This window comes from Aquarana catesbeiana, linkage group LG04 (genome assembly GCF_042186555.1).
Source record: "Aquarana catesbeiana isolate 2022-GZ linkage group LG04, ASM4218655v1, whole genome shotgun sequence".
Taxonomy (NCBI): Eukaryota; Metazoa; Chordata; class Amphibia; order Anura; family Ranidae; genus Aquarana; species Aquarana catesbeiana.
In genome coordinates, this window is record NC_133327.1 from 653,252,649 (window position 1) to 653,279,026 (window position 26,378).

A 26,378-nucleotide genomic window follows, 5' to 3' on the forward strand; every position below is an offset into this window, starting at 1 on the left:
AGTTTTACAATAAATAGGTAAGTTTTAATATTGATTCTATTTTTTAAAGAGGAAGTAAACTTCCATCTTTAAATTTTACCTATAGGTAAGCCTATAATAAGGCTTACCTATAGGTAGTGTAAATATCTCCTAAAAGTGGACTGTTTAGGAGATATTTACTGTACATGCATCCAATGAAATCACTGAAGGCCACCAGTGCCATTTCTTCAAAGTCCTGTGCCGTTACCAGTGGCTCCCGCACGCTTGCGCGGGAGTGACGTCATCACGGCTCCGGCCAGTCACAGAGCCGTAGTCCGCAAACCCGGAAGCAATACGGGGGAAGATAGAAGCTGTCTCCAGCGATGACATTGCATCAATAGAATGCTTTGTTTTGAGGTAAGTTTCAAATAACGTGCTAGTATGCCATGCATACTGGCACATTATGCCTTTGCCTTGCAGGTAAGAAAAAAAAATGTGCAAAGGTTTACAACCGCTTTAATGCTATTTAAAAAAAAAATTGTTATTAACAGCTCGCTGACCACAACAGTGTTCTGTGAGCTGTAGATCTGAACATTAATTCAGATCTACCCAAGATCTGGTTCCCCAAGATCTCAAACCAAGGGTTCCTCCAAGGTAAAAGGGTTGAGAAACACTGATCCAGACAGATGAATGGAGCCTGCGTTAGGTACATGAAGGCTTTCTAGCTGTTGGGGAAAGGCAGAGAAGTGGGCTCACTGCTCATTTTAACCCGCCCATAGAGAATACATAACTTATGGTGTACAGGTGTCCTTGCATATAATTTAATGTCGTTTCTGCATTTCAAATGCGTTCTTAATCCCATCTTGACCACATACTCCCTGTATCTGCATACAACCATGCAAATCAACTTGTTTAAAGTAACCATGCATGCAATCAAAATATTTGAAATTCAATCCAGTGTTCATAATGGAGGCATTGTCTGACCCCAGTAAGGAATTTCTGTGCCTCAAACAGTCATTGTTTTGTGCCAAGGAGATCAGTTTGCCAAGAATGACTTGTACTTTACTGTATGTTCTGAGCTCTATTATCCTTATCTGTGACACAGTGCAAGCAAATTGCAGCCATTCAATAATAGATGACTGCGAGCGGAGGGGTGTTAGTAATTACTGGGACTTTGTACTGTTTTCTCTTTGTGTACCTTGACCGGGCCAAGAGCATTTAACGGGGATATTTGTTGCTTTGGTAAACCTTGCCTGCAGACGGTCTTCAGTGTGCTAGATCGGTAGATCTGGAAAAGCAGACGCAGGTTAGCAGACACAGACCAACCAGTGAACATGGATGAAGAGGTCAACTCAGTGGAGTTAAAGGACAAATCCGGCCATGAGAATAACGGTTTTGTTGCAGATCACGATGAAAAGGAGGAGACGCCAAGCAGGAAAAACAGCCTGATCGAAGAGTCCTCTTATGCAGTCAAAATGAACGAGTATGACCAGACCCTTCCATTAAAGCCATACGCTGGCATGCCGAAAGAAGTCCTGCTACAATTCTCCAACCAAATGTGCTACAAGGTGACACGAGAGATTCTATTCTGGCTCATCATTGTCGCTACTTTGGCCATCATTGCCGCCACAATCTCGATTATAGCTCTGTCACCCAAGTGTCTTGACTGGTGGCAGAGCAGCCCAATCTACCAGGTTTACCCGAAGTCTTTCCGAGACAGCGATGGCGATGGCTCCGGGGATCTTAAAGGTAATTTTCATTTTTTGATGTTGATTTACCTAAACTGGAGAGTGCTAAATCTGGTGCAGCTCTGCATAGAAACCAATTAGCTTCTAGGTTTTTTTTTGACAATGCTTAATTGAACAAGTTAATGGTAGAAACTGATTGACTATCATGTACAGCTGCACCAGTTTTTGCACTCTCCAGTTTTATTAAATCAGCCCTTTGGTCTTCCATTTGATATTTACTTATTACAAATACTTATATAATGCCATCAATTTACGCAGTCCATTACATATTATACATTCACATCAGTCCCTGTCCTCAAGGAGCTTATGATCTAAGATCCCTAACTCACATTCATACATACACATAGTAGGGTCACTATAGACAAGATACAATTAACCAACCAGCATTTCTTTGATGTGTGCAAGGAAACCAAAGCACCCAAGTGAAATCCACACAGGCACAGAAAGAACATGCAAACTCCATGCAGGTAGCACCATGGTTAGGATTTGAACCAAAGACCCTAGTGCTACCAGGCAGCATTGCTAACCACTTATCCACTGGTATTTCTTATGGTTTTAAATATTTGTTTTCTAACAAGGTGCACACTAGGTATGCAGGCGTTTGAATAGAGAATACTGCATTTGACTTTCTTTGCCTGCAACTCAAACGCACCTCAATAGGACAAAAGAAAAAAGTTGGGACTTTCATTGAGATGACATAACATAATAGCAAATATACATACAAAAATAATGGAAACATACAAATAGCGTATAGGTATACACATAGAACAAAGTCATAACATCATAGCACATTGCATGGGTGGCATAGGAAAATGTCCTCCAAGTTCTAAGATCATTTAAAAAGAAATAATAAAGTAAAATCAGTATAAAATATATTGGACCATCTATAAAGAGCACGGTGCATCCAGATATGCATATTGGGCAAATCTGGATGCACAGCGCTCCATATAGATGGTCCAATATATTTTATTTATCCTGATTTTACTTCATTATTATTGCTATCACATGGGGCTAACAAGCAAGTGGCTTGCTATGGGGGCACTCAGAGAAGAGGAGGGGCCAGGAGCACCTGAAGGGATCAGATAAGAGGAGGATCGGGGCTGCTCTGTGTAAAACCACTGCACAGAGCAGGTAAGTATAACATGTTTATTATTTTAAAAACATACCTTTAATATCACTTTACCTTTCATAAACTAGTACTTAGCTCCTTACATACAGTAGATTCACACAGAAAAGTCCAATTTTGAGTCCATTCAAGGCTCTTATTTTATCTGATGCCCTCATGAAGGGGGGCTATTTTCACATTAGCTGTTTTTTTAGTGCTAACCAATAAATGAGTTTGGACTGACACGTAATTCTCGGCTATATGAGAATTAAATGTTAACCACTCGCCGGATGACGGCTACAGCGTGGCTGGCTAGTTCTGGGACGCCATCATATGACGGCATGCCGTGATTGAGCCTGCTGCGGGGCGCAGGCGGCGCGCTCCATGATCACAATGTCCGAAGGACACTACTGATCACACACTGAGGTACAGAGCCAATCAGCGGCTCTTTACCACATAGTTACATAGTAGGTGAGGTCAAAAAAAGAGTATAGAAGAGCAGGAACCACCGGTGACAATAAATATCTGAATGGTGACTTTATCCCTCCACCGCTCTTAGATGGCCCCTCACCTCAGATATTCGACCTGAAACAGGTCACACCGCTTATAGGATTGAATGGATAAATCTGTAAGATACTCCTTCACTTCCTTCAGCTCACAATGCTCAGTGTAGGCAGATGATGAATATAAAATAAGATAGAAAGCAACAAACCATAGTGTTCTCCGTATGTATTTTATTAAAATTGATGAAGACTAAAAAACATCAATAACACTCACATGAAACCGGCACTCCGATCCGAGTGCCGGCCAGCGGGCTTGTGATCGTGTCTGTCGGATGACCGCGGGTGACGTCACACGCTCCTTACCCCCGTACGCGTTACGTCCTATGGGTGGGGGTGGGCCCGCCCCCGCCCCACGCCGATGAAGTCCCGCCCATAGGACGTAACGCGTACGGGGGTAAGGAGCGTGTGACGTCACCCGCGGTCATCCGACAGACACGATCACAAGCCCGCTGGCCGGCACTCGGATCGGAGTGCCGGTTTCATGTGAGTGTTATTGATGTTTTTTAGTCTTCATCAATTTTAATAAAATACATACGGAGAACACTATGGTTTGTTGCTTTCTATCTTATTTTATATTCATCATCTGCCTACACTGAGCATTGTGAGCTGAAGGAAGTGAAGGAGTATCTTACAGATTTATCCATTCAATCCTATAAGCGGTGTGACCTGTTTCAGGTCAAATATCTGAGGTGAGGGGCCATCTAAGAGCGGTGGAGGGATAAAGTCACCATTCAGATATTTATTGTCACCGGTGGTTCCTGCTCTTCTATACTGCTACCACACTACAATTTTATTAGTTGTCTATGAACTTCATTTGCGCAGCACTTTCTATTTATATACATGTCTTTGAGGTATTTTTTGAGTTGACCTTAGTGCCTGCTTGCATTTATATTGTTATATTAGTCAGCGCTGAATTTTATCACATTATCTCTAGGTCAAAAAAAGACACAAGTTCATCAAGTCCAACCTGTGTGTGTGATATGTCAGTATTACATTGTATATCCCTGTATGTTGTGGTCGTTCATGTGCTTAGCTAATAGTTTCTTGAAACTATTGATGCCCCCCGCTGAGACCACCGCCTGTGGAAGAGAATTCCACATCCTTGCCGCTCTTACAGTAAAGAACCCTCCACGTAGTTTAAGGTTAAACCTCTTTTCTTCTAATTTTAATGAGTGACCATGAGTCTTGTGAAACTCCCTTCCGCGAAAAAGTTTTATCCCTACTGTGGGGTCACCAGTATGGTATTTGCATATTGAAATCACAGCTGATGACGGATGTAAACAAAAGCCGGTCATCAGCACTTCTTTTCTCACGCGAGAGGAGAAGAGAGCCAAAAAATGTTTTTGTAAAAGGGACATGTACACTGATAATCAGGGCACTGGTTATCAGTGTCCTGATTATCTGTGCAGTCCCACCAGTGCCCACCAGTGCTGTCATTCAATGCCCATCAGTGCTGCCAATCACTGCCTCCTCATCAGTGTCACCCATCAGTGCCGCCTACCAGTGCCCATCAGTGCCGCTTATCAGTGCAGCCTCATTAGTGCCTCCCTATCAGTGCGCACCAGTGCCGCCTCATCAGTGCCCATCCGTGAAGGAGAAAAATTACCTGTTTGCTAAATTTTATAACAAACTATGAAAACGTTTTGTGTTTTTTTTTTCAAAATTTTCAGTCTTTATTTGTTTATTTAGCATTGTCACTTGGGCTAAAAGTATGGGAAAATCTAAAGTTTTTGAGCTTTCACCAAAACAGGAATGGGGACACCTGTCTATAGGAGAATTTCCTTACACTGGAGAGTTTTGCTCTGTTATGTCTATAGGACAGGAAGTGAAGAAAAACCTTCCCAATGGGACATCAATGGGAAAATGTCTAAAATCAAATGAAATGAAATGTTTTGGCTTTACATATCCTTTAAGTGGTCATCGATCAAGCCCGGTTTTTCTACCCCTTGGTCAACTGTGTAGAAGTGTGTACCATAACATGCCTGTTTGTCTCACTCATGTCCCACTTGGCATCTCATCAGGTTCATGTATAGTAATCAGAGTAATGATTCACATATAAAAAAAGCAGTGACCATATTGCTGTTTTCTAAATGAACCTCCTTCAGAAACCTTGTGTATGAGTCATTACAGTTTTTCCTAGACCCTACCTGCTGCTATGTGCCACCTGCAGCGAGGGCACGTCCCACCTGTAACACACATCCCACACTTTAAGCAAGAAAAAAGAATCCTTTGTGCAAAATTGTATACCCCTCATGGACTTGTAGACAGAACAAAAAAGTTGTATTAAAAATATATTTTATTTATTGTACATCTTGTTCAGTAAAAAATTCTATAAGAAAAGAGTTTACAGACGGTATATGGGTATATGATAATTACATATCGTACAAAAATTCAAAGATACATAGTACCAAATACCCTTGACGTCGCATGTAGCATGGCGAGTGCGAGGCTACCCGTGTAGAAATGTCGGGCTAGCAGCATTTCATAATAGCGAAAACACCTAACATGTTTTGGACTGCTCTGGGGTCCTTCTTCAGTGGTTATTGTCAAATGGGTAACAATAGATTCTAAAAAGTAAATATACTATATTAGTGATGAAAGTATACAACACATAGGCTAATTTTAACGTAAAAAAAAAAATCATTTAATTCATTAATTTCATTTGTCTATAAATTGTAAAGGTTGCAGGTTATATATACAAAAACATATATACATATAGTGTATAATAATATAGTGGCTAGGTGACGGGTTCCGCTGGATGGGGTAATGCGATTATGGACCACCAGGATACGGTCAGCAAGGACACCAAGAGGGGGCAAGACACACAAGAACCCCAAAGAAAAGGGCAACTGCCCAATGGTGGACCGACAATTTGTTCAGAGGTCTCTATAAGAGGGTATATATCATAGAGGATAATAATGAATAGGGTATATAACTATAAAGGAATCATCAGTATACATAATATATAAAGCATAACTCAATCTTTATGCAGCCTGATCAATAGACCCACTGCCCAGTATAAAAGTACAAATAAAGATAATAAAGGTGTCTATATAACATAGTGATAGAAGTTTGATAAAGTTATACCTGAAATATTGTGCATCAGGGGTTATCCATCAGCTGGCCACAAACATAGGTGCTCAAGCCACATGGAGTGGAGCTTAAATAGCCCCTCCAAATTGCTGACTGGTCCGGTTGTCTAATTGGCGATCGGATACAGCTACACTTTGGGATCCTCAGCCCTGGCCAAAAATGGCTTATGACATTGAGGAAAAGGCAACAACTGACCTTAGAGCAATTACAGATAATTTCTGCACTGATATGGGGGAAATTGTCCATACATACTTGTGAATGTTGGTTCATAGGACTTTTGCAATATTTTACCTGTCTTATCATGCCAGTTTCTGTTTAACATTTCAGAGCGTGAAATGTTATTAGGAAATAGGCTGGAAATCTGACTGCTGGCATCTCCACGCTTATTTAATGCCAGCTCCTCTGAATAATTGAAAGATTATTGAAGTTTCCCAATTTCCTCAGGCTGTATTGGCTCCAAGAGTCTAGAAAGTAAATCACAACATTTAGGCTAGGTTTACGCAATAGCAGGAGATTTTGACCGGCTCTCTATGAAGCCGGTTCACATATCTCCGCAGCGGGTCCGGTGCGATTTTCACAGGAGCCCTGTGCGTCTTTTGGTTAGTTTCAGGTCTGAATTCAGCCAAAAATTTGGGGGAGATTTACTAAAGCTGGTGGACCCAGAATCTAGTGCAGCTGTGCATAGTAACCAATCAGCTTTTTTTTCTAGGTTTTATTGTCAAAGCTTAAAGCGACATTAAATGTTCATTTAAAAAAATGAAAATAATAACAAACATGTTATACTTACCTGCTCTGTGCAGTGGTTTAGCACAGAGCAGCCCTGATCATCCTCTTTTTGGGTCCCCCGTCGACACTCCTCGCTCCTCCTCTTTAGCCAGTGCACCCAATAGCAAGCCGCTTGCTCTGGTGGCACTGGTGCGTGCTCACTCCAGAATCCTGCTCTATGCATCCATAAGACACCCAGAGCACCAGCTTGGCCCTGCCCCCCACTCTCTCCTTATTGGCTCACTGGCTGTGATTGACAGTAGCAGGAGCCAATGGCTCCCGCTGCTGTCTCAGCCAATGAGGAATGAGAGACCAGGGAGAAGCTCAGCTCTCATGCACATCGCTGGATCAAGAGGGGCTCAGGTGAGTATGGGGGGTGCTGCACACAGAAGGTTTTTACCTTCAGGCATAGAATGCGTGAAGATAAAAAACCTTGAGCCTTTAAAGTGGGAGTAAACTCCCATGTATAATTTTTACCTATAGGTAAGCCCATAATAAGGCTTTCTTATAGGTATTGTAAATATCTCCTGAACATGCACCATTTAGGAGATATTTACTTTAGATACAGCCGATGACATCACTGTTGCATGCACTCTAAAGGAACAGCATACCTGTGCCATTTCTTCAGAACCATGCTGTAAACAGCGACTCCTGCATGCATGTGTGTGAATAACGTCATCGCCGGATCGGCCAGTCAGATAGCTGAAGCCCGCAAACTCAGAAGATCGCCTTCAGAGGTGACAGCGTGCCGCTGGAGGGCTTCGTTCTCAGGTAAGTCTGTCATAATGTGCTAGTATGCAATGCATACTAGCACATTATGACTTAAACTGCCTGGGGCCTGATTTTTTCTTTTTTTTTGGGTGCAGTTTACTATCGCCTTAAAACCACTTTAATTTAACAAGTTGGAAGCCGATTGGTTACTATACACAGCTGAACCACATTCTGTGTGCACCAGTTTTAGTAGATCTCCCCCAATGTTTGGCAGTCCCTAATAAGAACAGGGAGGTTTCCTTGGTAAAACCCAGGAAGTGTGCACAGGACAGCTCTGAATTTCTGACATGATTAAGAGGTATTTTTTCACTTATTGAGCACAAAACATTTTCAATAGTATATTTACCAGATCCAGGTACAAATTAGAGCGGTTCATTGATAAGGTTTACATATACTTTATAAGCTCCGCAATTTAATCACTAGCCTTAAATTGTTGTAATCAAAAATGTTAATTGCATTCCTCATCTTTCCACCTTTGCCTTCACAATAACAAGGCATTAAAGTGAACTTTATGTAGTGAAAATGAGAGCCCTTGGCTGGTGGCATTAAGAGAATTCATCCCTCTCTCACTTTCTGCTTTCAACTTCCAGGAGTGCAGGAGAAGATTGGCCACTTTGTGTACCTTGGTGTGAAGGCTGTCTGGGTTGCCCCATTCTTCAAGTCAACGCTAAAGGACTATCGCTATGCTGTGGATGACTTCCGCCAGGTTGACCCAAGTTTCGGAACTATGGTGGATTTTGAGAACCTGCTTTCTGCTGTGCATGATAAAGGTGAGCTGGTATATCTAAAAAAAAAAAGCCCAGTTTTTTAGATGTTTTAAGAATTGAAGTAGTTATAGAGATGTCTGTCCCTTGGGTTGATTTTATATTACTTCCTGTCCTTGAGACAAAGAGAAATCTGTCTACACTGAGGAGAAGTTGAACAGGTGTTCCCATTGAATGATTTCCCCTTGCCCCCTGTTTCTGTGACAATTCTAAAATTTTGGAATTTTAATTTCATTCTTCATAGTCTCCAGGACAAAAAGGCAATCTCCCCAGCAGAGACACATTAGGGTTGATTTACTAAAACTGGAGAGTGCAAAATCTGGTGCAGCTGTGCATAGAAACCAATCTGCTTCCAGGTTTTATGTTCAAACTTAATTGAACAAGCTGAAGTTAGAAGGTGATTGGCTACCATAAACAGCTGCACCATATTTTGCACTCGCCAATTTTATTAAACCAACTCCACAGTAAGGAAACGCTATAAGGTCCTTAACACTTCCTTAACTATTTCAAAATGTATTTAAAATGTTGTGGATGTATATTTACTTGAAAAAGAATCTCTCAGTTTGTCCATTCCTGAAACTCAGCTGCCAATCCTCAGGCCTGGACACTTTTACACGAGGGAGGGGGCCAGGTCAATACCCCTATATTGACTGAAACACTGAGCGTACGCAGGGCTTAGACTCAGTGCTCCTGCAGTTGGAGATGGGGGGTATGTGGGGAAAGTAAGTATCAATGGGTGAGGGGAATGCACTTGAGAACTGGATATTTTGTTCTGAATAGGCAAAGTGAAGTCTATGACCTCAACTTACTTTTACTACTTCTTCCAATCTTACTTATCTTCCCCCCTTTTTCAGCAGCCCACTGCCTGCACCTCCACCTTTTTCACCAAAGTGACAATAACATCCCTCCCTGCTTGAAGCCTTCTGATATACCCATGTTGCATATCCCAGAAGGCTTCAGGGCTATGTAGAACACACAGAACATCATAAGAGGGCCAGCTGCTAGGACTTGGTGCAGAAAGCTGGCCTCAGCTGACCACTGCCTGCACTTCCACCTTTTTCACCTAGGTGAGAATAACATTCCTCCCTGCCTGAAGCCTTCTGGGATACACACGTCACATATCCCAGAAGGCTTCAGGGCTATGTAGAACATGCAGAACATCATCAGAGGGTCAGCTGCTAGGACTTGGTGCAGAAAGCTGGGCTCAGCTGACCACTGCCTGCACTTCCACCTTTTTCACCTAGGTGAGAATAACATTCCTCCCTGCCTGAAGCCTTCTGGGATACACACGTCACATATCCCAGAAGGCTTCAGGGCTATGTAGAACATGCAGAACATCATCAGAGGGTCAGCTGCTAGGACTTGGTGGAGAAAGCTGACCTCAGCTGACCAGCTGATGACAACAGCAAACAAGATGGCAGCTGTTGGCGAATCACAGCAGGACAGTGCTGGATTTGCTGGTCAGATGAGTATGCTATTTCAGGTCAACCCAGCTGAAAAGGTAAAGGAGGTTAAAATTATACTCAAAGGTAACCCTGGGGTGGGGTGGGGGTGGGGGGTGAATGTTCTCTTTAAGCTGCCCATGCACATTGTAGTTTGAAAGGACAATCTACTTTAGATCTACCAATAACTCAATAACTGCAGTGGAAGGGCTCCTACTACAAACTAAACTAAATTCTAGCCAGGCTCTGACATTACATAGTTTTGGTAAATATAATAGAGATTATACAGAGATTATAGAATCACATTTTAACATGTTTAGTCAATTTTCACATTGATTACCTGTTTATTCAAAATGGCAGAACCACAATTTATAAACCATTACAAATCATTGTTTGGTGATCTGAAACATCTGATAGACTGCTCTGGTTTACTGCTCTGGTTTACTGAATTGAATTTGAATAAAATGTAAAACATTTCTTGTTTTTATCAAGGTATAAAATTGATAATTGACCTCATTCCAAACCACACCAGCAATAAACATGACTGGTTCCTGCTGAGTAGGAATCGAACAAATAAATATGCAGACTATTACATCTGGAAGAAGTGTACAGATGTGGAGGATGGCCCGGTCAAACCTCCCAATAACTGGGTAAGCCTGTGTGATGTCCAAACATTTAGCATTATAAATATATTTTGGTTGTGAAAGGCTACATCTACCCAAGGCTGATATTGTAGTTTTATGGGAACACGGGTGGGCTGAATTCTCTGCCCAGAGAATTCATCTACACTCCGAGGACAGCTGGGGAGTTTGACTGGGGTGGTACACCTGTCAAATGGTAACCCAGGTGCCCTAAGGTGAGCTCAGGGAGGACAGAAACCGCATGTGGAACCCCACACTATGTACATTTTCAGCTTTGATTTTTTTGGTTTTTACTTATCAGACACAGAAATGTACTGGTATTTATTGCACACGCACCTAGCATCACATAACATTTTCTTTGCCCCCACCATTTGGTTCAAGGATTGGAGCCAAAGCAAATACCCAGCACTTCCAGATATACAGGACCATGTGACAAGGCTGGGCCAATCAGCTAAGTCACAGTGGAGTCCATAGCCCTTTGTAGGTTACAACTCCAGTCACTCGAGGCTTACACAGGTCTTTCCTTGTTTCCTGGCACCTGAATGGACTGGTGGGGGAGTGAGATTAAGGTAAGTCTGTTCGTATAAAAGTGAATCTATCGTTTTTCTCTGCAGTGGCAAAGGTTCACTTTAAACCTAACTGTAAGCCCAACTCTGAATCTTAAAGTGGTTCTAAAGGCTGAAGGTAAAAAATACTTCAGTATGCAACTCTCCCCCAGCCCCCCCAATACTTACCTGAACCCAATCTTGATCCAGCGATGTGCATGAGAGCAGCTTGTCTCCTGGCTCTCTGCCTCCTAATTGGCTCAGAGACACCAGCAGGAGCCATTAGCTCCGGCTGCTGTCAATCACAGCCAGTGAGGAGGGAGTGGGGGCGGGGCCAAGCCCTGTTCTGCGTGCCTAATGGACATAGCAAGCCGCTTGCTTTGGGGGGGCACTCAGAAAGGGGGAGGAGCCAGGAACACCAGCGCGGACCCAAGAGGAGGGGGATCTGGGCTGCTCTGTAGAAAACCACTGTACAGAGCAGGTAAGTATGACATGTTTGTTATTATTCTCTATTTTAACCCTTAAAGTGATACTAAAGTCTCATTTTTTTTATTTAAAAATAACAAACATGTTATACTTACCTGCTCTGTGTAGTGGTTTTGCACAGAGCAGCCCAGATCCTCCTCTTTTTGGGTCCCTCTCTGGCACTCCTGACCCCTCCCTCCTGCCCCCACAGCAAGCAGTTTGCTATGGGGGCACCCAAGCCGAGCCGCTGCTCAATGTGTCCATTCACACACAGAGCCACGGTTCTGCCCCCCCCTCTCTCTCCTCTTTGGCTCACTCACTTTGATTGACAGCAGCAAGAGCCAATGGCACCCGGCTGCTGTCTTAGCCAATGAGGAGGGAGAGTCCCCTCCACCCGAGACTCTTGTGCAACTTAGCTTGATCGAGATGGGCTCAGGTAAGTATCAGGAGGGCTAAGGGGGGCTGCTGCACACACACACAGAAGGTTTTTTATCTTAATGCATAGAATCCATTAAGATAAAATAACCTTCTTTCTTTAGAACTAAAAATTTGAACCCTTAAAGTGGTGTTCCGGCCGAAATTATACTTTTTCAATAAGAATACCCCTATAATACACAAGCTTAATGTATTCTAGTAAAGTTAGTCTGTAAACTAAGGTCTGTTTTGTTAGTTTATAGCAGTAGTTTGTTATTTTATAAACTTACAGCAGGCCGTGGCCATCTTAAGTGTGGGCATCTGAAGCCAGACTGTATTTCTTCCTGGATCTCAAACTTGCAGATCTCGCACATGCTTAGTGCAGCACAAGCAGTGTAATAGGTTTCAGGTCAGGTTTCCATAGCAATGGCAGCTTCAGAGGAAGGCATTGCAAACAGGAAATGATGCGATGGGCCGCGGCCAGGGAGGAGGAAGTGAACAATGAATACAGCAGATATACAGTAGGTGCTGAGAAAAAAAATAAAAAAATATCCAATTTGTTTACAGTGCACAGTTTAGTGAGGGATGCTGAAGAGTTGTAAAAGTGGGTGGAACTCCACTTTAAAGTGTATCTAAACCCTACAAAAATGTAATATATTGTAGCTTACCAGTTCCCAGATGTGGTGGATGCATTAATTTCCTTTTTTTTTTTTTTTTTTTGCTGCTTTTCACCTACCAGTAACACACTTCCAGTCCATAACTCAATGTACTGTATACATCGAAGAGCAGCGATGTCAGATAGAGAAAGCAGATCTCCCCGGCAGTGATAAAAACCTGTCAGAGGTTCTGGTCCTTCCCTAACCTAACCCTTCCCTTGTGTTAACTTTGTTCCCGGTTCCATTTGCTGTCTATACAGCAGCTAAACTTGAACAGGAGCTCTCTGTTTCTAGCAGTTTGTGATCTCCAGGTATTACAGTGCAGTGCATGGTAGGAATGAGTATTTGTGACTCCTGTCACTAAAGGCATTGGATCAAACAGGTATGTGGAACAGATGCCTTCCTTGTTTCCACTCCTTGTCTGCAGTTAGGGGCAAATGCAGAAAGACTGAATGCAAACAATGTATTTGGCATGGGCTTGTGATGACGGCTATTAAAGCATTGGGAAAGAAAAGGCAGAAGCAAGTGGTCATATCTGTAAAGTTTATAGAAAATCACAGGGTGTGTGTTAAAAGGGCTAACATGCTTTAGAAGTTCAGTTATCCTTTAATAAAAAAATGTTTGATGATTATTTTGTGATTTTGGCATCCATTTTTCTTTTCAGGTTGGCTTGTATGGAAACTCCTCCTGGGAGTACGACAGTGTCAGGAAACAATGCTACTTTCATCAATTTCGCAAAGAGCAGCCTGATCTAAATTTACACAATCCAGACGTTCAAAGTGAAATTCTAGTAAGTCGATTGTCTTATGCTTGTGTAATTGTGTCACTCTATTGTTGTATTAAAGTGTTACTAAACCCAGGACCCTGCATTCACTATATCTGCTCTTCCACAGTACACAGAACATGGAAATGCAATTATTTTAGTAAATATAAACTGCTAAATAACTTTTGTTCATTGGCAATTAGAGCAGTCTTGTGACTTTTACCAGTGTCTGTTTAAAGCTTGTAGTTTTCATTCTCCTCTGACTGGCCTTTGAGACTGCAGGACCCCTGACCCTCTGTCTGGACAGTGCTGATTGGCCCTGTGCTGATCACATTCACCCTCCCAAGAAAAAAAAACTTTCTAGCAATACACACCAAACTAAGCATGTGCAGGGTGTTCCCTAGCCTCTGTTCTATCAGGAGATGGATTGGGGACAGTGGAAGAAGGGGAGGAACAGAGGAGACAGGATAAAACAGCCTTTTGTACACAATGCAGAGGAATAACCCCTGAGGTTCCACAGTGAGTATAGCAAGCATCCTTTACTGCAGACACAGAATGATTTTGTTGTGGGTTTAGTAACACTTTAAGGATCATTTAAAAAACGCTGACCAAACGAACATATCTTAGAAAGAAAACTGTAGGCAAAGCACAAAGTTCATTAACAAAAAATCCGTTTCTGAGCTATATTTGCTTTTTTTAGAGGACCACTTGGCACAAAATTGAACAATCTATATTCATTTTTGACCTACAACAGCAACAAAATGCTTGCCTTGACATGCAGGTTTCTGCATATATATACTGCAATAGCCTTCCAACTTGGAGATATGCATTTGTCTATAAATATGAGTTAGCAACCTCAGAGATCAATATATTGAAGTTGCTTTAAAGCGGTAGTAAAGTCAAATTTTTTTTTTTTCGAAAAACGGGTCCCCCTGGCAGCCTTAAAGCAGCTGTAAACCCTGCTTTGTTATTTTTACCTACAGGTAAGCCTATAATAAGGCTTACCTGTGGGTAAAATGAATATGTCCTAAACAGCGCACCTGTAGGTAAAAGTAACAAAGCTGCTTTAAGGCTGCCAGGGGGAACCGTTTTTTGAAGAAAAAAAATTGACTTTACTACCGCCTTAAAGCAACTTCAATATATTGATCTCTGAGGTTGCTAAGTTCTAACTCATATTTATAGACAAATGCATATCTCCAAGTTCGAAGGCTATTGCAGTATATATGCAGAAACCTGCATGTCAAGGCAATCATCCTGCATCCGCTCTGAAGGTCTAGCATACCATGCCAGACCTTCAGAGCTTCTTGCTGGAACCCAGGGCTCCCACGTGCATGCACAGGAGTGACATCATCGCGGCTCCTGCCACTCACAGTGACGGAGCACATGAACCCGGAAGAGTTCAAGGCCGGGGGAACATGTCAGCCCTCTCAGCAGTGACCGGGCGCCGTTGGAAGGGCTTTTTTCTAAGATAAGTATTTCATAATGTGTTAGTATGCGATGCATACTAGCACATTATGCCATTGTCTTGCAGATTATTATTATTTTTTTCAGTGGTTTACTACCGCTTTAGGCTGGGTTCACATATAAGCCACATGTGGCTCACAGCAGGGGTCCGGTGCATCCTGGTTCACCGTTTCAGGTCCAATTTCAGCCCGAATTTTTGGCTGAATTCGAATCTGAAACGGACCAAAAGACGCACAAAAAAATGGGCACCAATCTGCTTGATTACCAACTAAGCATACATTCTCCCTCCTCCCAGTACAAGTCTGTTCCCTGCTGAAATCCCCCCTCTCAGTACAAATCTCTGCCCCCTCCATCCCCCCCAAAAAATCACCCCTCCTAGCACAAATCTTCCACCCCTCAAATTTCCACTCCGAGTATACATTCTCTTCCTCCCCTACTCCAAATCGCCCTCCTAGCACAAATATTCCCCCCTTCCCCCCCTCCTATCACAATCACCCCCCAATCATCCCTACTAGCATAAACCCCCCCCCCAAAAAAAAAATTCTCCTCTGAGCACAAACCCCCCAAATCAACCCTCCTAGCACATAATACTCTTCCCCCCTCCCAACACAAATCACCACTCACCCCCAAATTTCCCCTCATAGAGCAATTCTTACCCCCTGCTGCCCCCCAAATTCCTCTTTCCAACATAAATCCCCTCCCAATCTCCTTGCGGTGCCCTCCCACCTCACATGATGCTACAGTGTCCAGGGCAGCCGCCCCTTGTCCCAGCCCTGATTACAGCAAGCAAGTATTTATTTTTTACAGAGACTTATATAGCAATATCAATTTATGCAGCACTTTTCATATTTATTATACAGTCATATCAGTCCCTGCCCTCAAGGAGCTTACAGTCTAAGGTCCCTAACCATACATACACATACTATGGCCAATTTAGACGGGAGCCAATTAACCTGTCTTTGGAGTGTGGGAGGAAACCCGCACAGGGAGAACATACAAACTCCAGGCAGGAGGTGCCGTGGTTGGGATTCGAACTGACGACCCTAGTGCTGCTAGACAAAAGTGCTAACCACTTAGCCCCTGTGCTATGAAGGTCCAGCTCTTTCCCCCATTATACCTCATGAAAGAAGGTAATGTGTGGGTAGAAGAGCAGGTGAAAATCTTTTGTATACCGACTCTAGAGATAGAGAGGGTCACCTGAGGTTCCATCATGATAGAAGTGGCTCTGGTAGGGATATTAGTGAGTGTGTTGCTGTAAGCTCCACTGGGCCATATACTGGAAATAATTGACGTAGCCAGCGATAGTTTAATGAACGCCACTTGCAGAATAATTTTAGCTTTCCTGCAACTTGATGACACTTGACCATAATCTTAAAGAAGGTCTATATTGTCTTTTGTCAGATGCTGACATCGTGTTTTACACTTCCTTGCATCCCATCAGAACATGAAGAATTCACTGCAATATTAGCAAGGTTAATAAGTTTACACTTCAATCAGCTTGTTAAACAGTTACGTCAATAACTGTGAAAACAGCTGAACTTTACACCTGATGGTTTTCTTATTAGGTGATAATTATATATGTAGCAATGCTGCTAGTGCTGGGACAAGTTCTTGCAAGGAGCCTTTAAAACAATAAAGAACATTCCCTGATTTATGATGATTAACTTTTCATGAACGGCACAGATTGACTTGGATTGGGTAAATCACGGGTAACTGCACCTCCCTGAAACAAAGTCTTCTGACTTAGTTGGTGCATTACGATGGAGCTTTTGCGGCTTTTCGTTTTTTTTTTTTTTCTAGTTTTGGAGAGAGTGATGAGAAGTTAGAACCTCTGTTAGGTTTGTAATGTTGCCCCCGAAAAGGGAGATATGTTCCTATTTTGTCTGATGATCATTAGGACAGGGACAGAAAGTAAAAGAAGATCAAAATATGAGTTACCACCCAAACAAATAACAGAAACAGAGCGGTAATCTTCCAACTGGGACATATTTTTTCTGGTGACTCAGATAGCAAAAAAAAAAAAAAACTTGAAGGAAAACTTCAGGAGGCTTCAAAATGTTTTAAAAAGCTTGCCTTTATTTTACTCCAGTGGGTATGAAGACAGAAATAAAAACCTAAGGTTATGGACCTTCCACCATCCAACTTTAAAGTGTTACTAAACCCAGGATCCTGCATTCACTATATCTGGTCTCCCACAGTACACAGAACATGGAAATGCAATTATTTTAGTAAATATAAACTGCTAAATATATTTTCTCATCAGCAGTATATAGCAGTCTTGTGACTTCTATCAGTGTCTGCTTAAAGCTTGAAGGGGGAGTTTTAATTCTCCTCTGACTGTCTTATGAGGCTGCAGGACCCCTGACCCTCTGTCTGGACAGTTCTGATTGGCCCTTTGCTGATCACATGCACCCCCCCCCCCAAAAAAAAAACCTCTCTAGCAATACACACTAAACTGAGCATGTGCAGAATGCCTCCTAGGGCTCTGTTCTATCCGCAGATGGATTGGGGATAGTAAAAGAAGGGGAGGGTCAAATAAGACAGGATAAAATAGTCTTTTTACGCAATGTGGAGGATTAACCCCTTAGGGTCCACAGCGAGTATAACAAGCCATTAATTTATCTTCACTTGGCATTTTAGTACCCAGTAATTTGTTACTGTCTATACCCCTTCATTGCACTAGCACTTAGTTATTTCACAGCGCAAACACCAATATTTATTATAACAGAAAAACCGCGCTATAAGGTGATATGAACAATGATGAAAATGTAAAGTCCCATATACAATTGTGTAGTCCCATGCAAAAGTCCAAGACAAAAAAAGTTGAATCTGTCATAGGTGAATGGCGTGAAATTCATCCAGAATAAATAAATAGGTGATGAAAAGACATATAACTGGAACACATCAATAGGTACTGCGCTTACCAGAAGCAAGCCAAAATAGGGCAAGTGGCTTAAACCCAGCCTGGGCCTTTAGATGAACGATCCAGGTGAGGTAGGATAAACGCACTCGTCCCGTATATCCAGTCCACAGAAATTTATCCAAAAATATATGACAAAAACATAGCGTAATACTGATAATTTAAAACACTCTAAAAACAAATAATAAGTGCAACACTCAACATAAACCCAAAATCATGTGTAGTCATAAAACATCCAGTGTCAATAGCAACAACTAGGATGGATGTGTGAGTGTCATGCAATCATGCAAAGATATATATTAAAGTGGGTGAAGATAGAAACGGGAACGATACCCAGAATCTGCTTACCAGATTTAGGTGGAAAGTAAGCATGTAACGATCAACCAGATAAAGACGTGAAAAAGGATCCCTCTAGGTGCAGCAAACCACATGTACAAACTGCTTACCAGATGGCAAACCGCTGTGAGCAGACTCCATACAGCCAAAGATGAATCACCATAGGTGGAAAACACAGGATATAAAACTGCAGCGAACCTTATGGGGATCCTGCTTACCAGATATCCAAACAAGATGGGCAGATGCAATAAAGCACAAGACGGACTCCTGACAAGGAGATCCCCCCAGAGGAAGGCACGTGATCCCTGTGCCGAATACGCGTCGGGGAGGGGTAGGACGGAGCTGTCAGCAACAGAGGTAGATGAGGAACGACACACCGCACGCCATACAAACGCTTGTTTTATACAAACACTCTCTGGAAAGATTGGTGCACTCACGCACCTACATATTAGCTCGGGTCCATTTGGTCAGGACGTATCCACGCCGTTCTTGTCAGGAGTCCGTCTTGTGCTTTATTGCATCTGCCCATCTTGTTTGGATATCTGGTATCAGTTTTATATCCTGTGTTTTCCACCTATGGTGATTAATCTTTGGCTGTATGGAGTCTGCTCACAGCGGTTTGCCATCTGGTAAGCAGTTTGTACATGTGGTTTGCTGCACCTAGAGGGATCCTTTTTCACGTCTTTATCTGGTTGATCGTTACATGCTTACTTTCCACCTAAATCTGGTAAGCAGATTCTGGGTATCGTTCCCGTTTCTATCTTCACCCACTTTAATATATATCTTTGCATGATTGCATGACACTCACACATCCATCCTAGTTGTTGCTATTGACACTGGATGTTTTATGACTACACGTGATTTTGGGTTTATGTTGAGTGTTGCACTTATTATTTGTTTTTGGAGTGTTTTAAATTATCAGTATTACGCTATGTTTTTGTCATATATTTTTGGATAAATTTCTGTGGACTGGATATACGGGACGAGTGCGTTTATCCTACCTCACCTGGATCGTTCATCTAAAGGCCCAGGCTGGGTTTAAGCCACTTGCCCTATTTTGGCTTGCTTCTGGTAAGCGCAGTACCTATTAATGTGTTCCAGTTATATGTCTTTTCATCACCTATTTATTTATTCTGGATGAATTTCACGCCATTCACCTATGACAGATTCAACTTTTTTTGTCTTGGACTTTTGCATGGGACTACACAATTGTATATGGGACTTTACATTTTCATCATTGTTCATATCACCTTATAGCACGGTTTTTCTGTTATAGTTTTGTATTGGTGTGCCTCACTTGTAACCGCAGCTCGTTTTATTTATTCCAAGCGCAGTTTTTTCTTTTTTATTTTGTCACCAATATTTATTCTTTTACCTCTTTATCTGTTAAGGATCAGCTTACCAGGTGTTTGCTGCAGTGTACCCCTAGTTTTGTTGTTTTTTTGACAGTGTGGAAGTTATACATTTATTCTATAACAAGCATGCTTTACTGCATATATATAGACTGATTTTACTGTTGTGGGTTTAACAACACTTTAAGCTGAAAAAATAGTTTAGGTTGGTCAGATCTATTGTTAAGTTGAGTTTCAAATTAAAAAAAGTATTTCATGGATGCAGGGAAAAATCTACGTGAAACAAAACAAACTCATCCCATTTGTTAGTGTTATTTCGGCCCATTGAAATGCTAACAGAAGAGTGCCCGAATCTACTCTGTTAGGGATGGGGATCTGGAAAGTGTGCTCAGCTATACTAAAGTCACCATAAACTTTGCATTATTAAAATTTAGTTGATTCTATATTAAGCAATATGATTACTGTGGCAACTGAATAAATCTGTTTTCTTAGGATATTATTACTTTCTGGCTGGAGAAAGGTGTTGATGGGTTTACAATCGATGCTGCCAAGTTCCTTCTAGAAGCTGAGCACCTCCGGGATGAGCCCCAGGTCAATAAATCTCAACAGGCGGTAAGTGCTTGCATGTTATCCATATGTAATGTAAATAATCCCATAAAGATGGCTAGCTGTTGAAGGTTTGGTGGGGAAAATACAGTAGAAATGCTTATCTCATGTATGTATAGATATACACTGTAGGCACCTAAAGGTCTATCAGGTGGAGGATAGGGAAGACAAACCGGTTGCTTTAGGGGGTCATGCACACAGGACGTTTTAAAAATGCAGCGTTTAGCCGCAATTTTACATTAGCGTGTCCAATCCTTTTTTTTTTTTTTTTTTTTTTTTTTTTACTGTATTAGGTTTTAATAGAAATTGATAACATTACTGCATAAACAATATAATATTCGTACAGATAAATGAACTGAACTGCAACAGTCAAAACGTAAGCATAGCTGTAGTACAGGGGTATTCAGTTCTCAGCAGATCAGATCTTTTAAAAATCCACCATGCAGCGCATCTATCAAACCACACTATAAATAATAATAAATGATAATATGACTCCAAAAACTAAACTCTCGCACTTTTCAAATTCACAAAATGATAACATGCTTAGTTCAAACAACAATTGTGCAGAAACTTTCATTTCATTTCACTTGGGCAGCAATGGGGTGGTAAAACCAGGGGGCTAAACTATGGTTTTACGTACTACTCCCCTGCCACTCACCTAAAGTCTAAGGAAATGGTTATGTCCCCACAGGGAGGTACTTTGGACATCAATTAGTAAACAGTGGTACATTCTAATAGTACATACAATTAATTAAGCAAAGAAAACTGACTTTGTAGGCACTACAATTACAGATTGTTTAAAAAATAGCTTATTTAACATAAACTTTAAAAGAGACAATATTTAAAATACATGTGTGTAATAGACAACATACAAAATAGCTGGTGTAATACCCACCCCAAGATGGAATTTGGGGTATCCCTATAGGTAAGTGTGCACTACTATGACTCAAGGTAAATAAAAGACTGTGGCTGGTCATAGTCTGGGATGGGTAAGTCCAGCTCTAAATCCAGCTCAACATACTTTGCGACTAATGCACTTCTTCAGAAGCTTTATTAAAATCATCTAAGTTAGTGAAAACAAAAAGGAAAACCAATAAACAGATAAGTAAGAGGGCCGGGGGCCAAAAAAGTATTTGTGTATCAATAATCAAATGTATTACAATATAATTAGACTTACAAATTGCAAATGTAGAAATGACTCGGATGGCGGACAAAGGGGACCGTAGTCGCATTGGGTAACCCCAAATAGTAGGTATGGGGACACATCTAAGGGCAACAGTGAGGAATGTTTAACATATAATGAATTGTCTATGCATTGCCATAAAACCATACCCATTAAAACAGAGACTTACATAGTATATTAATAATTCATGTGTTGGTTCAGGTAGGAATAATCAGTCCTTAAGGCTGGGTTCACACAGTGCCTCCCTGTTCTCCATTTCAGGGACGAATCAGGCCCAAATTTTTGCCTAAATTCGGACCTGAAACGGAGCCAAAGATGCACAGGACCCCTGTGCAATCCACTCTGCAGCCGGTCACAGTCTCCTGTCTTGCGAATTGGATGTGGGGAAACCCTCATCCAATTTACACTAGTGTGAACCCAGCCTAAAGAAAGCAATTGATATAGCAAGCAGGTATATCTGTAATTGGAAACATGTACTTTTGGACATATACAGTCTAAAACACAGCAAGAGGTGGCTGTTTTACAATGCTTGGCTTGAAGTTGCGGCACATAAACTGCCATTCTGCAAAAAAACAGGTATTTAGAAGGCAGCGGGATAGCCTCCTGAAATCTTGACAACTGCTGCTTAGTTGTACTCCACCACAGATCGCTTTTCATAAAATTGGCCCCCACCAAGCCAGAACACTCCAGTCAACACTCTTTGCCATTGGCTGAGAGACCTGATCGGGAGGCGGTCGGTTGCTGGTTTTAGAGCATGCTCACCAAACAGAATCCAACCAAACAACCGGCTTCTGTCGGACCTGCTGACAGACACACGGGCCGAATGTCAGCTGGTTTTTATTGAACTGGTCGATGTCGCCCAGCATTCAGCACATGTGTACTAGACATAAGTTGTGCATTAAGTAGTGGAAGGAAGTAGAATTGTTTTTTTTTTCCAATACTTTATTTTTGCAAAAAGAGAGAGGGACACACGGTGTAGTACAGAGACAGACCCCAGATATTGGGATCAATAGACCTACAATAGACCTACACAACAGTACAGCAGATGATATCATTACATCTGAATGAATGCACTTATAGTCTTTTCACATAGATGCAAACGCTTAACGTCTAGAAGATCAAGGAGTCTCCGTACCCCGTGTGTCATTTTTCAGCGGAATAACCCGCGTTATATGAAGTTAAAAGAGTCAGAGATGGCCCAAGGGGGCCCAAGAAAGTGAAGAAAGGAGGAGGAAGCGGGAAGAGGGGGGTAGAGGGCAAAAAAAAAAGGAAGGGGGGGTAGGAGTCCAGCTGTCTAACCCTCCATCCAGGCAAAGGAATTCTCCGGATGTTTCCTCCCTTCATGGGGGACTTAGAGCTAGACCTGCATACTACTCAGAGTACACGAATTCACACCAATAGAACCATTTTTTAGTAAATTTCTCATGAAGGCTTTTCTCAGTAGCTACCAGGTCTTCCATCGCACTTATATCGGCAACCTTTTTCAACCAGGTGGCAATCGACGGAGGCTGCGTCTGCTTCCAGTAGGAAGTAATATTGTAAATTCTAGACACCAGGCAAGCAGCTATATACAAAGTTAAAATAGTTTTTTTCCTACCAAAGGATTTGTACTCTGTTTAGCCAACCCTAATGCCGCGTACACACGAGCAGACTTTACGGCAGACTTGGTCTGGCGTACTGGATTTCGTCTGACAATTCGATCGTGTGTGGGCTCCAGCGGACTTTGTTTGCTCAAAAGTTGGACGGACCAAGATTTAAAACATGTTCTAAATCAATCCGTCGAAATCGAGTCCGGTCGAAAAGTCCGCTCGTCTGTATGCTAGTTCGACGGACAAAAAGCCACGCTAGGGCAGCTATTGGCTACTGGCTATGAACTTCCTTGTTTTAGTCCGGTCGTACGTCATCACGTACAAATTCGACGGACTTTGGTGGATTGTGTGTAGGCAAGTCCTTTCATTCAGAAAGTTCGTCGTAAAGTACGTCGAAAAGTCCGCCGGGCAAAGTCTGCCATAAAGTCCGCTCGTGTGTACGCGGCATTAGACTTGATTTCCGCCAAACTGCATAGGCAGAAAAAATGTTCTCTATCTTAATTCAGCTATACAGCTATACAGGAAGACCAACTTCCTTTAGCTGGATAATGATGATTATGCTAATTTATTGTTATGTCAGTTACAGCGGGGCTGCAAAGTGAATTAAAATAGTTGACGCCATTACTAAGTGGCCAACACTAGTCTTGTGGTTGGATACAAAATGATTTGATGCTCAGTAACCCATAACTCTAGAGTTTAACACAAATCTTGTGTGTTCGCTGTCTTGATTCATAAGACTGCAATCCTCTTTATATCTACCAGAACATTTGAAGTAGTTTGAGCTGAGATACACTGAAAGGAATTTTTGACTTTGGCACACATGCAAAGTTTTCTAGATCGGGGGGTCAGCAACCAGTAGATCGTGGACAGGTGACTGGTAGATCTAGGTCTGGGCTTGCTGACCCGCCATTCCAGAGCATCAAACAGAGTGCAGTGCAGAGGGACTGCTCGTTAAGTTGGAGCTGTAGTGGGGAGCAAGAGCCGCATAAGTAGTGTTGACTCCTGTCCCATGCGGAGTGATACCAATTGCACTCACCCCCTTATCATGGATTGCAGTCTCCAGAGTGGTACCAGCAGCAGGAAAAAAGAGATCTTCATGTCAGTGTGAAGCCAAAAAACACTGGGCATAATAGTATAGGGCTGCTTTCATACTGATGTGCTGTGGTTTACCCACACTGCGGGTGTAGTGCAGTGTACCCGCAGCTTTCCTGTGGGTTTGGTGCACTTTCTGAAAGCACACCAAAACACCTGAATGCAGGAGTTTTGGTGCGTTTTCAGAAAGTGCACCACACCTACAGGATATAATAAAGTCTATGACATAGCGCAGCTATCCCAGGAAAGTCGCAGATGCACTCCTCTGCACCCACGGTGCAGGTAAACCACAGCACATCAATGTGAAAGAAGCCTTATAGGAGGCTCAGAACAGTAAGTGTTAATTTACATTTGCATTTTGGGGGGTGGTAAAACCCCATAGTTAATACAGTGGCCAAGAGTGTACACATGTTGCAGCCACAGCAGGAGTTATACGCCCTGTCATGTTGGGTGTAGCACCTGCAAAGCATGACCCATTCAAGTGAATGAAGCTGCTCTGCAACCTTGTGAGTACAGCATACAACGGGTTAAAGCAGGCAACATTGTTTTGCTTTCTTACCACCTGCTTTAACCAACTAATGAGAAAAAGTCCTGGACAGCCGCACTCAAAGAATGTTTTGCCTTTATTGAATGAAAATCATCAAAAATACATGCCACAGCAGAAAAATGCAGGAAAGCTGTTGCGTTTCACACTGTAGTCAGTGCTTAATCATATGATTAAGCACTGACTACAGTGTGAAACGCATCAGTTTCCTGCATTTTTCTGCTGTGGCATGTATTTTTGATGATTTTCATTCAATAAAGGCAAAACATTTTTTGAGGACTTTTTCTCATGACTTCATTATACTAGCATTGCCGGCACCTGCCGCTTCCAGCTAGGAGGAGATGTTTGCTCCCAACTGATTTTCCTAGAGCGGTGATACTTCGCTTTCACCTGCTTTAACCCCTTGGACTCTGCAGAAGGGGGCCGCTTGCAGAGTGGCCCTGTTTACTTGAATGGGTTGCTATTGGCAGGCTGTAGCAGCCCCCAAAAGCAACAGAGGGCTTAATTCCTGCTGTGGCATGTGTACACCTTTTGTTGCTGCCTCAGCAGCTATAGGTGGTAGGGATTAAGGGTGGTAAAACCGCAACTCAACTGCAGGGTTTCCCCCCAACTTTACATGTAATTGAACACTTGGGGGGGGGGGGCATAGCTCCCAACTGTCCCTGATTTCGAGGGATTGTCCCTGATTTGGAGCAATGTCTCTCTGTCCCCTCATTCCTCCTCATTTGTCCCTCATTTTTGTCTGATCTATATAGATGTATATAAAATGCACTTTTTATCTGTCAAAAAGTGTTTTCCATCGCTAAACCTTCCATCTGATTTCTAAATTTCTGCATCTGTAAATTCCAAAAGCCAATATAAAGGAATAATAGTGGTAAAAACTTGTGAGTTTAACCAATCCTTTTTTTTTTTTTTTGACAATTCTCCTTTAAGGGGCGTGGCAAGGGATGTGTCCTATGCCTGCATGCTTTCACTGATAGGTGTCCCTCATTCCCATCTCAAAAAGTTGGGAGGTATGTAAGGGTGCCAGTGCCGAATGCTACTAAGGGCTCATTCATAAGTGCAGTAGGTACTTCTGCTCCCCTGAAAAGAGATCCGGGTGTGTCTGACAGGTGATGAAGAAGCGATATGTCGCCTCCTCGCCTCCTGTTTTAAACTCATGAATGCCGTGCAATGCACACAATTGTGACATGATAGTACGGCAATTGGAGGTTTAAATCAGGTGTGAGGAGACGACACTGTGCCCGGTAATTTTTGACTTTTCCCATGTTGTTTAAGGTTGCCTTCCCCCTGGGATCCTGTGAATAACACAGCCTGCCTGCCACCATTGTTTAAATCTCTGTTTTGGAATTTAAATTCATGACACTTTCAGATTTACTTTCCTGATATTGTCTTTTCAGGATTCAGTCACATCTTATTCCGAGCTCTATCATGATTACACTACAACACAGATTGGGATGCATGACATTCTCCGTGACCTCCGCAATGCCATGAATAAGTTCAGCCGAGAGCCTGGCCGCTACAGGTAGGGTTGACCGACTTTGGAGTTGTCTCAGAATCACTCGTAGCAACTTGTCAGTTCCCTATATTTCTTATCCA

At 42.3% G+C, this 26,378-nt stretch overlaps 1 protein-coding gene across 1 annotated transcript in view; it reads left to right on the forward strand.

Moving 5' to 3' along the window:
• Positions 1-1,044: 1,044 nt before the first annotated feature.
• Positions 1,045-26,378, forward strand: part of SLC3A1 (solute carrier family 3 member 1) — a 53,255-nt gene continuing 27,921 nt past the window's right edge. Inside the window, exons 1-6 of the mRNA XM_073628472.1 lie at positions 1,045-1,707; positions 8,594-8,773; positions 10,702-10,859; positions 13,595-13,720; positions 20,258-20,377; positions 26,180-26,298. Of these exons, the coding sequence (XP_073484573.1) occupies positions 1,293-1,707; positions 8,594-8,773; positions 10,702-10,859; positions 13,595-13,720; positions 20,258-20,377; positions 26,180-26,298 (1,118 nt within the window). The 5' untranslated portion in view covers positions 1,045-1,292. The remainder of the gene's footprint in view (positions 1,708-8,593; positions 8,774-10,701; positions 10,860-13,594; positions 13,721-20,257; positions 20,378-26,179; positions 26,299-26,378) is intronic.